The sequence below is a fragment of the Cicer arietinum genome, chromosome 7 (genome assembly GCF_000331145.2).
Source record: "Cicer arietinum cultivar CDC Frontier isolate Library 1 chromosome 7, Cicar.CDCFrontier_v2.0, whole genome shotgun sequence".
Taxonomy (NCBI): domain Eukaryota; kingdom Viridiplantae; phylum Streptophyta; class Magnoliopsida; order Fabales; family Fabaceae; genus Cicer; species Cicer arietinum.
This window is the reverse complement of record NC_021166.2, coordinates 12915413-12932753: the sequence shown is the minus strand read 5'-3', so window position 1 is coordinate 12932753 and position 17341 is coordinate 12915413. Positions and strand designations below refer to the sequence as shown.

Genomic DNA, 17341 nt, shown 5'->3' with positions numbered 1-17341 from the left:
TACTGGATTAGGGTTTGATTGAGATTAGCTTGGGATTCTATGATAGGGGTGAAACAATGGTAGAAGTATAAGAGATTTTTATTTGGGTAAAAATGAAAAGCAAAGAGATTTTGATTTGGGGGAATTGAGAAGTCAAATGAAAAAGAAATGAGGGTTAAGTGAATTTTTCTCTTAGGTCATTTACCTACAGTTAGTGACAGTAGGTATATGTCTTTTTTTTAAGTGATAATTAGTGACACTCAACATGTAGCTAAAAGTAATTATAATGACTACATTAAAAGTTGATTGTCATAATAGATATTTTTTTGTAGTGGGGTTTAGATCTTTAAAAGAATGGTTAATGAGAGTGCCGACAATATTGATCATAGTAAATGAAAATAAGAGATTCACTTCAGTGTTTATGTTCAAGGTAAGTATTGAATGAAGCACAACTACATATTTTTCAAACCACGACTTTATTACGTTGGATTACAACTACAGTGGATTTTGCTATGATGGAGGAGAACTCGTTAGAACTATGAAAATAAAATAAAGTAAAAAAAATAATATTTCATTATCACATATATAAGATTAATCAAAGATAGTTATAATTATAATATCAATTATTCTCATTATTAATTTCTCTTTTATAAAAATAAAATTTAGAAATCTGATGATGATCAAACAGATCTACCCTATAGGTTCATAGTAATCCACAGTAGAATGTGTCTTAAAATCTTAACTCCCTTTATAAATTGTGAGATTACCCCGCACCAAGAAGCTTGGAATTATTGGAAATGGGTAACTTCATTGAAAAGGATCGGTGGTGAAATCCGCGTCACACCTTTGCTCTTTTTGTCTTCCTCGGAATAATTGTGCTGGCCACATCTAGTTTTCATGTTTCTTTTTTAACAAAAAAATGAATTAACTAAATAAATGTTTCTTTTCTCGTTCTATCGATTCTGATCATTTTTCTCTTTTACCCCTTCTACGCTCTTCTAACATGTAGTAGTATCATCATTGTTTCATTTGTGATTTGTGAATCAAACGTTTTCTTCTCCTTTGATAATGCCTTTTTACTTTTATTATACACTAATCGAATCATTTCTAATCTATGTATTTTTCTATTATTTTATCTTACATTGATAGTTGATGTTGATAACATCTCAACTCAAAATTATCGGAAAAATGTCATCAACTTAAAATACTATAAGCTAGGTTGTTAAAAAATGAAATCATTTTCGAATTTCTTGGTTTAAGAATGTGATAGTTGTCCTTGAGATTCCTTTCTTTTATTAGAGTAGAGTTGTCCTTTACGCCTTTAAGAATGTCCATTTTTTTTATAAAAAAAAAACATATATATATAAAAAAAAAAAACAAAGATCTTGAGATCAATAAATCAAATAGTAAACTATGTTAGCTACCTTTAATATTATTTTTTTAAAAAAAAATTGCCTACAAAACTAGTAAACTATATAAATTGATAATTAGTAAAGTTATACAAGTAATATTATGTGAACCAAGAATCAACGTACCAACTTTTCTACTTTTGGACTCATTCGTCCCATTTAAAATGTTTTAATCTTCTAAAATAATATTTTCATCTATATCAAATTTTAATATAATTAATTTTTTTATACCAATACTATATATTATCAGAAGTCTAATGATTTTAATTATTTTTATAATTTCATTTAAAATACGACTAATATCATTAATATTAAAAAAGTAAATGATTAAAATAAATTTAAAATCTATTTTAATTAATTTTCGTAATTTTTATCTTCAAATATGATTAATATCATTAATGTTTTGATGATTTGACAATTTTTAAAGTAATACATACATAGAAAGGATGTATATCTGGAGGCCAATTCAACATTTATAATTTTTAAATAACAAAAATATATTTATTTATAAGTTATAAAGATTATTAAAATTTTAAAAAATAAACAATTTATTTTTTGTTGTTCCAACGAGGCGTGGAACAAGATACACTATACTAAGATCTAAAATAAAATTGTTTGGATTATGTCTCATACTACTGTTCTTCTCCTTAATAACATGGTCGTCGGGGACAAAGATTTTGTTTCTAGCTCCAGGGAACTGGTGAGTCGGTGAAATTCAATTATTATTTTTTTGGAAAAGTTAAGAATAGTGAAATTCAATTTCATTTTGATTTTTAAATTTTAATATGATAAAAAGAGGGAGTGAATGAGAAGGAGAAGGAGAAGATATATATGTAGATATGATGAAAAGGGGAAGAGAGGAAGAAGAGATGCATATATCTAAGAGAAAAAGAGAATGAGATGATGAATGTGTTGTAGATGTTTAATTTTTATTTAATCTGGTTCAGATCTTTAATTGAATATAATAATTTTAAAAAAAATTAGCAACTTTTATAATTTATAAATAAATAAATGAAATTTTAGTTAGCCAAAAATTATAAATGATATATATCCTCTACATATACATTCTATTTATGTCCAAGTCACTTAAACAATTTTTACATCATAAAAATTTTGATGAAAATATTTTAATTTTTTAAAATTATGAGATTAAAATTAAAAAATTAGAAATTTGATGAGCAAAATTGGGGATTCGTCATAATAAGATAAAAGTATATTTAAATTTAAAAATAAAATAAATGTAAACCTTTTATTTATTAATAAAAATTTAGACAAGTTGAGTATAAAAAATTTATCAAGATTCAAAAAAGTTTTAAAGTTGAAGTCATAAAATAGTTTGAAAGAGTTTAGTGACAAATTAGTCATAGATTTAATTTTTTCTTCTAATAAAATTAACAACTAATTATTAATTTTAACTATTTAAAAAAATAAAAAATTTAAAATTTAAACAATACTAATATATGTATTTATATATAATCTAGCAACAAAGTTCTTGTACGGACAACCAAATTTAAACCTTAATAATTGTGAGATGTGAGTTAAATTTTTATGAAACGTGACATGTTATGTTAATGTTCAAAATGAAATGCAAACCTTGCATTGCATGTGAAAACTTTAGGAAAAGAAGGGGTAAGGAATCTCTAAATTGTGATAGGCACTAACATGTCATAAATTAAAATAATTATATTAGTGGACCAGATCATAGAGCAATTAATTTCAACGAAGGAGGAAACAAGGAGCATAGAGAGTGGATTAGAGAGTATCAGAGTGATTGAACAACTAGTGAATGCTGAGGTATATGTAGGGACCACAAAGTAAAGTGGGGGAAGGTTCCGTGGGGTCCATGGCAAATGCGGCGAGACGCGGCATCGCAGAAATAAGAAAAAGAAGAGAAAAAGAAAAGGAAAATAAAATAAAATAGATTTCCTCAAACAAAAAACAGAAAATAGAAGCCGCTTGCACTTGCATGCTTCAGTTGGGTTCTTCCCTTCCATTCAATTTCAAGTATTCAACTCAATTTACAAATTTAGTGTGTATATGGTTAGTCGGTAATGATAATTATTTTTAAGTAATGGTTTTATAAATTTGGTTTGTGTACAGCTAATGTTTAAAAAAAATAAGACCATAAAGATAAAAGAGTTTAAATTCTGAGGTACATTTAAGTTTAATTTCATTTTAAATATTTACCGTTTCACAAAAATATTATATTTATAATTTTCTTTATTTTAAATTATTTGCTATTTTATAATATTATGACAATATTTATTACGTTTTTCAATAATATATTTTTAACTTTTGTATTTTAATTTATCTAACAATTTTATTTATTATTGTTGATTATGAGTATTTTAATAAATAAATCTCATTTTAATATTAAAATTAACATAATTAGTTATTTTTTTTAAGAATTATATTTAACTAAAATAAGATATTTATAATAAGATAAAAAATATATTATATTTCTAAATATTAAGACACGTTGAATCTAAAATGTCAAAGAATTGCAATTAAAATCGAAATTAGAGATTGAATTCACTTATTTTTAAAATAGAGTTAAAGTCATCGTGGAATCGTAGTACTTAGTTTTTTTTGGTTAAAATTAGTAGATAGTTAATAAATTTATAGTTGGTAGCAAATAAACTAACATATAAGTTATAATTAATAGTGAAAAAGCTAATTAAAGTGTTTAATACAGTTATTGTTTAATTATCATAAAAATGTAAAATCACATACAAGAATATTTTTAATTTTATATTAAAATTTATATCAATTATTGTTTAAAATATTTTGAATTTAATAATTTAAAATTTATTAATCTATAATATTTTATAAGTTTTTATTAAAATTATTTTTATTTATTAATATTTTATTTTGAGATATTTTCAACACATGTATGTGATTCATATAATAGTAAATTTAACATTAAATATACAACAATAAACATATACTAATAATATTATAATTATAAAAAAAAAACAGTATTAACTGCAATTATATTAATCCAAAATAATAATCAAAATAATAATCAAAATAAATCTATAGCATATTATACCTATTTTATTTATTTCAAATTATGGTTAAAAAATTAGTTTTAATTAAACAACAAAGATAAAATTAAGAAAATAAATAATAAATTATAAGTTCAAAATTTATTTGCAATTGTTTATAAAAAAATACTATAAATTAGTGAGAGAAAAAATTAGAAACTGGTAACAAAATAAATATTTTCAAACAAGTCTTTTTTGTCAGATATATTCAAATGAATATTCTTTATATTTTTACTCTTTTTTTTTTCTACTTAAATAATTTTTCTCTATAAATATAATAAGAAAATAAATGCTTCTTCTCATCAATAAACTTCTTATGTTTACCTCAATGCAAAGAGATTATTCAATTGTTCTTATATCACAATCTATCGCTAATCATATTAGAAATTATGCAATTCAAAAGATAAAATATAATAAAATTAATACAAGATTTATAAATAGATAAAAAAAAAAATCCTAAAGTGTATCATTTTATTTGATTGAATTGTGTTGTGTTCTAAAAATTTGTGTGAATTGTATGACTTATGAAAAATTGTGTGACTTGTGAAAATTGTAAAACTTGTGAGAATTGAAATTATAACTTTTTCAACTTGTCAACTATATATGAATCGTGTGAAACTTGTGGCTCCTCGACTCTTTAGATATTTTTTTGCAAGATTCGCCACTGACAACGTCATTTCTTTTTAAATTAACTAATAACACAACATTGTCACAACACTTTCATTACATAAACACCATTACATATTAAAATACAAATTACACCGTCATATACTACATAACAAATAAAAGACCAAACTTTCTTCCATTTTATGCTACTTTTTAGTTTTTTTTTTCAAGTGCAACAATGTTCTTATTTTGGCTTAGCATGTCATGACTTTTTTCATCAATTTTAAGGGCTTGCCCATCAATTTTTGAGTTTGTTTACCAATTTTTAGTTTTTGCTCATTTACTTGTTGCCTTTAATTATCAAGATTTTGCAAGAGAACTTAAACCTCATTTTTTGTTTTACGATAAACAAATTCTTTTCATAGGCTATACTTCTTCATAGAACTAGTAAAAAAATTGGAGAATAGAAAATGGACAACATAACTTCAAACTTGGATCGATATTGTTTTTAATCAGAATTGGCAATTATTATGATTCTACAAACAATATTATCTCCACACCACCACTTAGGTGTCTATCTTCGGCCAAAATATCCCTTTTCTCTTGGATTTGATTAAGAACAAAAAATCTCATTCTATGAAACAAATTTTTTAGATTAATCACAAAGTTGAAAGACGAATTGAATTTGTTTCCAGCATACTTATTTTACAAAAATAATAAATTTAGAGAAAATTTGAATTTTGGTGAATCATAAATTACTTTGAAAAATATAAATTAAAGTAAGTAATTTTTTTAACAATTATATATAGATCTACTAAATCATCAAAATTTAACTCCGTTTACCGTTAATTTAAGGAAAGAGACCAATTTAATCTATTTTTAAATTAATAGATTAAATTAAACCATTAAAATAAGTTAAAAGATCACAAAAGTATTTAAAGGTATATTAAAAAGTAAATATATTCATCTTAAAATATATTTTTTTTATTAAAATAAAATTGATTATAAAATGGATAGAATATGAACTAGTTTACATATCTTGTCACATATTCTAAAGAGTAACAAATAGTGAAATGAAAGTCTTAAAATAATTCAACTATTATAATCGTATTATAACTAAACGCTTTTAATTTTCATACACTTATTGATATTTTTTTTATTATATTATCAACGTACCACATTAATTACATTATTATTTTCTCTTTTTTTTTTTCTCTCAAAATATAGAATGGATACCAGGTGTATTTCAAACATTTTTTAAATAATTATAGCCTCTAAGAAATGTACAACACTTCAAGAAAGAAAGCAAAAACTCGACGACGAAGCGAACCGTATATTTTGGCTTTACTGCTGTTTGTGCTTGGTGGAGACCGGAGAGATATGCATCTACACAAGAGGCAAAATCGCAGCTTTATTAAATGTTATGATTACTTAATCCTCTTTCCTTGATTCCTTCTCCTTCTTTGTACGTCTCTTTGCACTCTCCAAAAGTCGCTTGCCATTGCTTTGGCCCTAGCAACTTCTCGGACAATTAATCCACAACTTGTTTCCACATGCACTAAACAAAATAAAAAATGTTCTTTTTCTACTGTTTCACTAATATTTTACCATTGGTTGTGCCAGGCTTACAACGAGCTGTGTCCTACTTCTCTGACGTCAAAGTTCCAACATTCTTAATTTATAATCATTCTATTTCACCCAATTAATATAATATTACATAATGTCAAGGTCAAATATTGTTCAGAATGCCTGAATCCTAATTGTAGCTTCAAATATAACGTCTAGTTACTATCAAGGACGTTTTAACAATTCTTAATTTTTATTTTAAAATATGTAGTTGTTGGTTCATTTGTCTAATTAAATAACGTTATGTCTTTATTGTACAATAATAAAGAAATAGAATTGATTGGTATTAATCGATTTGTTAGTATTTTTTTTTATATTAAGATGAGTAAATATAAAAACCAACAACGATTTGCCCCAATTGTAATCTCCAAAATGAAAATGCTTACTAGAGTATTTGCATTATGGTTTTTGGAGGTGTTTTCCAACCTCAAGGCAGCAGTCCGCCTCTAAAGAATTGTCGATTTGAAAAATTAAATTTATATTTTTAATGTAAGTTTGATATTTAAAAAAATTAAAAAGAGAATATAACACGTAAATATATTAATATTATATTATTTCTTAAAATATTAAATATATATCATAATATAAATTTAATTCTTTAAAATTCGAAATAAAATCGCAAAACACCCTAATGTGAAAATGGAGTTGTTGGAGTCTGTGATACTGGTGGTAGGACTGAGGGCGGGTATTCTGGATGCAGACCCACTAGACTAAAATAACTGAATGTTTATCTAGCAGACACGGTCATAGATGTATCACTAAATATAAAAAAACTACTCTTTATTTAATTTATTAATTTTCGACGGTTACAAGTTTACACATATCTCATATTTGACAGAAAAACAAAAAAAAAAAAAAAAATGAAAAAACAAATCACCGACGAACCATCATCTTTCTCTCTTGAGAAATCCTGAACCGGTAACTCACGAAAACTCGACGAACTACAAAACCGTTTATCCCTCTCTCTTCACCACAACGAGTATTGTAAGCAAAATAAAGACAGGTTACAACACGCACGTGACAAACACGCGCTACACAAAAACAGAGAGTCCTCATATGAAAAGGTTGAGAACTTTCCGATCACCGCCGTGAGTCCATGGATCTCCGATCCCAGCCTCCAAACACACCGTCGTCGTCACCGATTCTTCCGACGTCATCGACGGCGATCCAGGCCGACGATTCTCCGACGCTTTCTGCAGGAAAATCGGCGTCAACCGGAGATCAAGATTAATCGCCGCCGGAATATTCACACCCTCCTCCGATCGCCGGCGTTTTCCACCGGCATAAACCTTATTATTAGATCGCGAGTTCGCTAGCCGGAAATTCTGATTCGGATCTCGAATCCTCAAAATAACATCCGTGCCGGCATCTTCCGCCTCCGATGCCTCGTCAGCGGCGACAGGAGGCGCGTCCAGAGTAGTAAGCTCCGGTAACGACCTAAGCATGCCGCCTCGAAGAACCGTCTCGACCGCTGCCTGGCACACGTGCCAGTTTCCAGTCCAGAGAAGTCCGACGGCACCGTTAACAGGGTTAACCGTTCTTCCGCACGCTTCAAACAGTAGAGACTGAAAGAGAGCTGCATAGAGAACAAACAAAGAAGCATTATTACCAGAGTTAGTAATTAAAGTTTAAAATGAATTAAATTGAATAATTAATTAATGAATTAATTACCTGGTCTTTGAGTTTCAGGGACGTTGGAAATGAAAGACATGAGACCAGCGCGACCAAAGAATTTGGCTACGAAAACAGTGGCGTGGCCTTGAGCTTCAGGGGTTTCGATCCATTGTAAACAAGGTCGCAAAATACATGAGTCACTGCAACCCTTTCGAAGAACTCTGCAACCGTTGCAACTCATGCTTGTATTCTAGTGTTGGAAAATCTCTCACACATGAAAAAAGAAGATAAGAAAATAGAGAGAAGGTTAAGTAAGGTGTGGTTTGGGAACAATGGAAGGGGATGGGAGAATGCGATTTGCGGTAGAGGTGGGATATATATAAATAAATATGTGAAAGGGAAGGAGATGGAGTTAGAGAAGTGTGGTTGGTAGTTAACTATGGTTGGGTTTAGTTAGTGTTGCAAGTGGGAGAGAGACGTGAAGGAGCGTGTGAGTGTGTTTCTGAGGGCAGTCACCTTTTTTGTTTGTATGGGAGGGTGAGATTCCAATGTCTTTGGCGTGAGCGGCTCCGTGTTTCCGCGCATGAATGTTCCTCCACCGTTGGATAATTTTATATATTATTAAGCTCATCTATAGACTATAGTATAATGGGTCCTTCCCTATTGTAAAGTAAAAATATTGCATGCTTATAAACGTTTGGTCAATCATATCTTTACATGATTCAAATCATAAATAAATTTTAAAAGTTATTTTAAATTTAAATAAATTATTTTTTCAAATGATCATTTTATATTTTATAGATGAGATAGTATTGATTAATGTAAAAATAAAATATTTTTTAAAATTTAATAGTCAAGTTTACATTAATAAATTATTATCTCTAACGAGAAGGCAAAAGAAACTATTAACATTATTTTTAAATACTATCATCGACTATTATTAATTTTTTAAATTATTTTTAAGTATTAATGTATAACGAATCTGATTTATTTTAGATATTTTAATATATATATATAATTACCTTTTTTTTTTAATTATAAGTGTGTTAACATGTATTACATTTGCAAAAAATTATATTTTTTTTCTTTAGTGACGTACTCATTTTAATTTTAAAAGGTATTTATTATTGAAATTTAATAATATAGAATTATTATCAAGATCTAGTTACTTATTCAAAATGCTATATTCTTTATATTCTACTATGAGTAGTTTCTTAAGCTATACCATAAAGGCGACGAATAAAAAACAATGACACATTTACGTCTCCAAATATTTTAATAAGTGGATAAACAATTATGAATGATGTCTCAAATCAAAAGAGATTTCGAAGGAGGAAGACACTTATTAGTCCAAATAAATTTTCACCAATTAATAGAATTATCCATTGACGATTAATTAAATAAGATTCTTTAAAATTTTACTAACAATTATTATTTTAATTTTTTTCTAAATCGACAAATATTTATAATCCGCATTCAACTTTAAATTAAAGGAAAACAATTTTTTTCAAAAACAACGATTGAAATCATTGTCGTATTATATAAAATGATCTCGACATAACTACTTAAAGCGCTTTAAAAAGTATATAACATAAGGTGAGAGCGCTGTATTTTACAGCGCTTGTGTTTAAAGCGCTCCAAAAGCGCTGTAAAACATTATGTGATGGTGTTTCAGTTTACAGTGCTTTTGAAAAAGCGCTGTAAAAGCCTTGTAAACATTATGTGCAAGCGCTATGTGGCCTTATATGACCCTACAACAACACTTTTTCCACAACGCTTCTCAAAAAAGCGTTGTTGTATCCTCCGTTATTTTTAAAATATTATACAACAACGCTTGTATTTAATAAGCGCTATAAAATGTCATTTTTAGCGTATTGAGATAAAGATGCATCTACAAGTTCAACTAGAAATTCATCTGAACGACATTCTTTGTGAACCAATAGATAGATCAATTTAACAGTAATGTGCGACATCTAAAACATTTGTCGATAATAATCTTCGTAATTCGATTAAACTATTCTCCGACGAATAATTTTATCTGGATCTCTGAAAATATTTTTCAAACATTTCACTAACCCGTTACTTCCCATCTAATCCTTCTTACATAAGTCATTCTAGTCTACACTCAAAAAGGGATAGTGAGGTGACTCAATTTGTTCCTTACAAAGTCTTACTACATAGTACGAAAATATCTTGATATTTTTCCTATTCACTCATTAAAATACTAATATCCTAGAAAAATATTTAGATATTTTGTGATTTTAAGTCACCTCATCACGTTCAATCTCCGAGTCCGTTCTTAAACAAGTCGCATAACACTCACGGATAAATTGCTATGCATTTGTCATCTTGAAAATTTATATCTTGAGTTAAGAAACTCATTTTTGAGTTAAAACAGTTGGGTTGAGTCTGAAAGAAGACATAAAGTAGTTTTATCATATTAAAATATAGGCTTAATTGTATTTTTAGTAATCTTATTTTTACTGATTCCCGAAATCGGTTGTCCTATTTTAAAAGTCGACAATTTTGGTCTCTCCCTCAAATCTTTTAACTAAAAAATGGCGAAGTGATATGATTTAAATAATATGTCATATGGTATGACGATGTAGAATAATTAACACCCTTAAAACACACACATAAATAAATAAAAATTTTATTCTAGCTAGATGAGTTGATAAAACATAATGGTTTTTGGTTTGAGTATTATGCGATCTATTTTAAAATTACGTGAAATTATATCTCAAATTAATAAATGTCGGATTTATTGATTTAGTTTAACTTGGATTCAAACTCATAAAAACATAACAAACTAATTTAATTAATTTTGTAGATCATAGAATCATTTAGTTTAATTTTTATATCTGTAGATAAAATGCACAACTCACATACTTGAAATTTAAGTTGAAAATTTTATTTTATTTTATAATTATAGTAGTTGTTTTTGTATAAATAATTCCCTCGATTTTGTTATAATAGAGATTTATGTTATAATTTGATTAACAAAAAATTGATGTATTAATTTGGTCCATAATATGGATCAAATAGATCATTGTGTGTTCTTATAAAAAAAAATACATATAACTATGTAAAATACAAAATGTGACACAATCCAATAATATTATTCAAATATTAAAATAAATCTTGAGGACTTTGAACCACAAGAAGAAAATTTGGGAAGTGATCCATCAAGTCAAGATGAACCTAAACTCTTGCAAAATAACGTTTCTTGTTACTAGTTGCTCCATCTAATGATAAAGGAATTCCAATATCGCAGTCAATATATAAAATCTTAGGTCTCCAATATTCATGGGAGAGGGATAAATCCTAAAACAAACCCAACATGGACCTCAGTGTTCCTCATCATATCTGGATTAAAGTCTGGCATCCCTGAACAAAAACAAAGACTTCCTAGCTCCATGGCAGTTCACGATGAGTACCCTTTGGTGTTAATCAGCGACATAGATGTTGTCCAACCATACGCAACCAAAAAAGGGTTCTATGTAAACCAATCTGAATAGGATAAAACTAGGGTCTAACTTTTTCTCTCTCTCACTAACAACAACTCATGCATGTCTTGAAAACTATATTCGGCATAACGTGGTGAATTCAGTTACTTCTAGTCGAGGAAAACTTTGGATAATAAATAAATTATATTAAGCTTTTAGATTTATTATTTTATAATTTGAAATTCTCAAAGTGTCTATATTTGGAATTTATTTTAATTGTAGTTGAATAAAAATTAATATAAGATTAGCACGTTTCAAAAGTTTTCTAAAATATGCAAATAGATTTATAATAAATTATCTAAAAATATATAATTTAAATTTTGAAAATTACATGCTTCTTTTAAAGTATTTCTTATAGTAAAATGTGATCTTTTTAAAGTTAATGAACTGGTTAGGATTTACCTCCTACAATATTTATTAATTTGGATTGTTTATCTTTAAGTTTGTTAACTTAATTCAAACAATAGTATACTTACAAAGCAAAGGTTGACACAACTATTTGTCGTGAGGTTTGTGTTGGATGTGTAGTGGTGGTAACGAGAAGAAGCAAGCATTGAGCGAAAGTCATGAGGTGTGTATTGTGTGATTCCTAAAAAATGAAGAGATAAAGAAAATAAATAACAACTAGGTAAAAAATCTAACTTTTAATACATATTGTTTACTAACTTTGTACGCTTGTGTCGATCGGGTTTAGTTATTCATGGGCCAGAATTCTCAAACTCAAAGCCGTGTGAACTCATTAATTAACCCAACCGAATGTGAAACAAAATTAAACACTTTGGTCGGGCTACTCAATCCTCCTCACCCCAAAGAAATAACATAGTAAATATACCCAAATCAAGCTCAGAAAGATCGAGTAAAAGAAAACCTCAAACAAAACAAAATTTTACCATGTACCTCATGTTATACTCCTACCCCGTAATTGTCATGACATAATAACATTTTTATCTTCTTATAAATATTAAAAGTTTTTATTTTTACTCACAATACTATTTCAATTTTCCGATACACTAACTAGTGCTAAAATTTTCTTTTTTTTCTTTGAAATTTTTTTTTAAAGTTTTCCGATACATATGTTATACTTCGGAAAACTTTTTTCAAAGTTTTTGGTACACGGTCTGTTCCGGAAAATTTGAAACTCCAAGTTCTCCAGAAAATTAATTTCTTTTTTCAAAAACAAAAATGTTTGTATCGGAAAATTTGAGCAGATTTTCCTGATACACAACTTGTTTTGAAAATTTTGAAGCTCCCAAATTTTCCAGTAATTTAAAGTTAATTTGTTTTCCAAACAAAAATCGTTTGTATTGGAAAAAAAATTCGCAAATTTTCTGATAGTCTAAGTTTTTATACCGAAGATCATAAATTAAGCTTTTTAAAAATTTTCGAAAAACTTTAATTGGTTGTTCCAAAAAAATTTAGATGATGAAAAAAAAGGAAATTTAAATTTATAAAATAATTAAAATTTCAAAGATAAATTTAACATTTTCAAAAATTTATGAGAATATAAATATAACAATGGAGATATAGAGTAAAATCTTTCAGACAAAGATGAGGAGCTGATTTCGACAAAAAAAAAATGAAGAGCCCGTTTTTTTATATAAGAAAAAAAAAAGAGGAGCCCACTTTTCATTAATTTCCATGGCCCAAATAAAAAAACTAATGGCTCAACTTTAGTCCGTGGTAAATTGAATTTAAAAAGTTGGATTCTGTATTTCTTAATTAATTAGATTTGTATCTTTCTGATATGTAAAAAAATTTAATTTTATCTATATTATTTTCATTTATCTTATTGTAAAAAAACTGCTTCAAAATCTTACCATTGCACCAAAAATTTTAGTACTTAAAATTTTTTCTTCAAATATTCGATATACAAATAAACATTATCAAATTTTATTTTTAGAATTTAAAGTTTCTAGTATGTAATTTATTTAGGGTTTAAGATTTAGTACACAATATAACTATTGAAAATTTTAAAAACTGAAATTTCTAATTGAAAATAACTACTCCTAAACGAAATTTTTAGTTTGAGAAGTTTAGAAGAAAAAAAATTTGGAAATTTTAGAATGTAAAGATATGTTCAATTGTTCGATTTTTTATTTAATTTTCACTATCATTTAGAGGTATTTTAGTAAATTGAAAGAAAAAAATTAGAAATGAGTGGTACAACTCTAATTGAGGAAGAAGGACAAAATTCAATTTTCATTCACTAAAATCATATTTTAAATACTTGAATCCATGTTTTGTTGGTTTTTTTTTTTTTTTTTTTTTTTTTTTTTTTACTTGAATCCATATTTAAATCTCTTTTAAAAACTATAATTGATCTTTAAGTATATAAACACGGTGAGTTTTATGGTTCATAAGTAATCAAATACTTAATAGTGTATTTAGAATAGAGAAACAAAATCAAAGACATAACACATTCACCGTAATAATTTGTGATTCTACAAGATTCATAGCCCACCACTTTCAGTTCCTAAGGGAAACACACTTCTCTTATTTGGGCTGGAAAATGCCACCCCACTCCATTTAAACTATTTTTAACTAAAATAATTTTACATCATCACGTTTACAAAACATTCACCTATACGCGCACTAATAAATTGGTTCAAATACAAACAAATCATGAAAATTAATATCTTTAAGATTCTCATCTGTCTGTAGGTCCCTGCATGCACTAGTAACATACTACATTGGTTTGGATTAGGTCGTTAGGATGAAGCCAAGTTCCACCCACAAATCATGATATTGACGGTGAGGTCCCCATGTTTATTAATTAGATACTCTCTCAATCTCATATTTTGATGTTTTAGAGTCTTTTAATTTAGTTTTAAAATTAATGATATTTTAAAATGCTAATGTTTAATTAATGTTTTTTTTTAACCATACCTTTAGTTAAAGAAAAAGCTTAAAAAATTATATATTAATAATACATTACAGATAAAATATAGATATTTTGATTTAAATACATACCAAATAATGACCTTTTAATCCATGGGTTTTTTTTTTATAAGCAAAAATTCAACATAATATAAATAAGTGGTGTGTGTATTTGGAACCGCATAATCCATAGATACTAAAACTAGAGGAGCTCTATATTAGGCTATTGGTATGTTGGATGTATATAGGTGTTAAGGTATCTCATCCTTTGAGGTGGATATAAGGTTCTCAACGATTGGATGTCTATGCCCATTTTACAATGTATTAAGGATCATCTTACACATCACTATTGATTTTCAGCATTACATGTGATTAAGAATTAAAAACTAAAGATTAAGCATGTATTGAAAAAAATTACGCTAAGTTACCAAAATTAGAATAGAAATATAATTTTATCGTTAAAATTTTATAAATTATCATGTGTCAAAAAAGTTTCAAGTTTTTATCAGAGAACAACGTACGTCTTTTAATACTAATTAAAAATTTAAAAATATCCTCACATGTATTATATAATTATAATCTTTTATTAAATTAGTCAAATTATTTAATCTACGGTATAAAAAAATAATGAATTTTAAAAGACTTCTTAACAAACTCAAAGTTTAATTCTATATATTCAGATGAGTTTTTCAACAAAAATTATATATGAATTGGTGGGTTTTTTTTAGAGTTTCTTTTTCAGAATATTTAAAATTTATATTAAAATTTTATAGTAAATGAAAGGGCTAAAAACTCAATTTAGTACATATGTAATTTAAATATATATGTATACCTATTAAATAAAATTGTGCCCCTAAAAATTTAAGGTCTTATAAGATCCCACATCTTACACCCTAGCCTTCTTTGACTTTAGAAATAATATCCTCTGCAATGAGTAGACTATTAATAATTTTCTAGAACAAAATTGGGTTGAGAAATAAAATGTCTAAGTATGGTTCGAGATTGGTAGTGCGGGTAGACTTAAAGAAGAAGCCATGGGAGCAAGAGTTACCACTTCACAACCGATGGCATCCAGAGATACCCCCAGTTGCAGAGGCTACAACCGGTGACGTTTTTAGAGTTGAAATGATAGATTTCAGTGGTGGTGCTATCACTAAGAATTACACTGCCCAAGACGCCAAACACGTTGATCTCTCTGCGGTTAGTTCCTTTTTCATTCTCTCTCTCTTTATAGTACTTATTTAATTGCCAATTTCAGTGTTATAAAAATTTTCTTAAAAATTACTTATAAATAGAAAATATTTGAGGTTTGGATGAATCCAAGTTCGTTTGAATAAGTTTTTGTTCAGACTTTAATTATTTTAAAATGAATTATTATGAATTTTTTTTCTTAAAATCGAATGATTAGAAAAAAAAAATAGAAATGTAAGATTAAATTACTGTAAGAATAATTTTATTTTCATAATCAAACACAAAAATTTTCATGTAAGTATGAAATTTGTATACTTATGCAATCATCCGTCTATATTTACTAGTATTTTTTAAAAAATTTATTAATATACATTTATTTAATGAAGTATCACATGATTTAAAATTTAATGAAATTTATAAAATTGATTTACTTAATAAATAAATTTATTGTGACCAATTGGATGAGTCAAGTTCAATATTTATAATAATTTTTTTCAAGAAATAATTACAATGAGTTATTAATTAGTGGTAATAACTTAGTTCAGGATTACTATATTTAAGTTAAGTGTAAGTATATTTAGAGCAAAATTATTTAAGATTTAATATATAATAACTATAATCCAATACCTTAAAGATTATAATTCAAGATTCAAAACATCGAAATCATCTAGCTATAATTATATCGTAAAATGAATATATATAAATACATACCACATACCAATCATTCATAGGGATATCCAAATAACAATTGAAGTCCACTATGTGGTCCTTCCACCAATGGAAAACCGGTCCCCTTTCCTCAGAGTAATGCCAAACATTGTAGCAATAACAATAATAATATCTAGAGTCTAGAACAAGTCCAACTTGTATCCAAAGTGATTTTACCAAATTGTCCATGGCGCCACCAACTCCAAAACTGGTTGTGCCAATAGACCTGAAAAAGAAGCCATGGGAACAGAAACTTCCTCTTCATAATCGATGGCACCCTTACATACCCACTGTGGGGGAGGTTAATACCGGTGAAGTATTTAGAGTAGAGATGGTAGATTGGACAGGAGGTGCTATTAAAGATGACAATTCAGCACTAGACATAAAACTTGTAGACCTCTCAACTGTAAGTATAAATTCAATGTCATATTCGGATATTTATATTCCTTCCATTCACCATCGCATTAGCTGATTTGGAGCCATGGATCATTATCGTAATTCATGTTTTTATTTTTTACCTTGATTATGTTGAAAAAATAAATAAACAAAGAAAATAGAATAACAATCACAACACACACAAACAATGTGAAATTGGAGAAAAAACCACAATAAGATAATAATGCCATATGAAAATTATTACATTACATATATTTCTTTAAAATACTTACATCTCTAATACAACCCCACATAATATCTAACCACATCTTCCTTTAAAATAGCCTCTAAAATGATTTTAACACGATGGAAGTTGTAATAAAAGATTATATATATATATATA

The 17341-nt window shown here is 27.2% G+C and overlaps 2 protein-coding genes across 3 annotated transcripts in view; one reads left to right on the top strand and one right to left on the bottom strand.

The window, feature by feature from the left end:
- Positions 1-7420: 7420 nt before the first annotated feature.
- LOC101509129 (LOB domain-containing protein 37) lies at positions 7421-8647 on the bottom strand. The gene is made up of 2 exons (XM_004509016.4): positions 8339-8647; positions 7421-8243 (listed from the first exon to the last, which is right to left on the bottom strand). The coding sequence occupies exons 1-2, from the start codon at positions 8520-8522 to the stop codon at positions 7720-7722; spliced, it is 708 nt and encodes a 235-aa protein (XP_004509073.1). The 5' UTR covers positions 8523-8647; the 3' UTR covers positions 7421-7719.
- Positions 8648-15516: 6869 nt separating this feature from the next.
- The window catches only part of LOC101508598 (uncharacterized), a 7542-nt gene continuing 5717 nt past the window's right edge, over positions 15517-17341 (top strand). The window contains exon 1 of one of the 2 annotated variants that reach the window (XM_004509014.4): positions 15517-15864. In XM_004509014.4, coding sequence (XP_004509071.1) covers positions 15646-15864 — 219 coding nt within the window. In that variant the 5' untranslated portion in view covers positions 15517-15645. Of the gene's footprint in view, positions 15865-16649; positions 16970-17341 lie in introns of those variants that run through there. The other variant, XM_004509015.4, reaches the window with a different exon arrangement.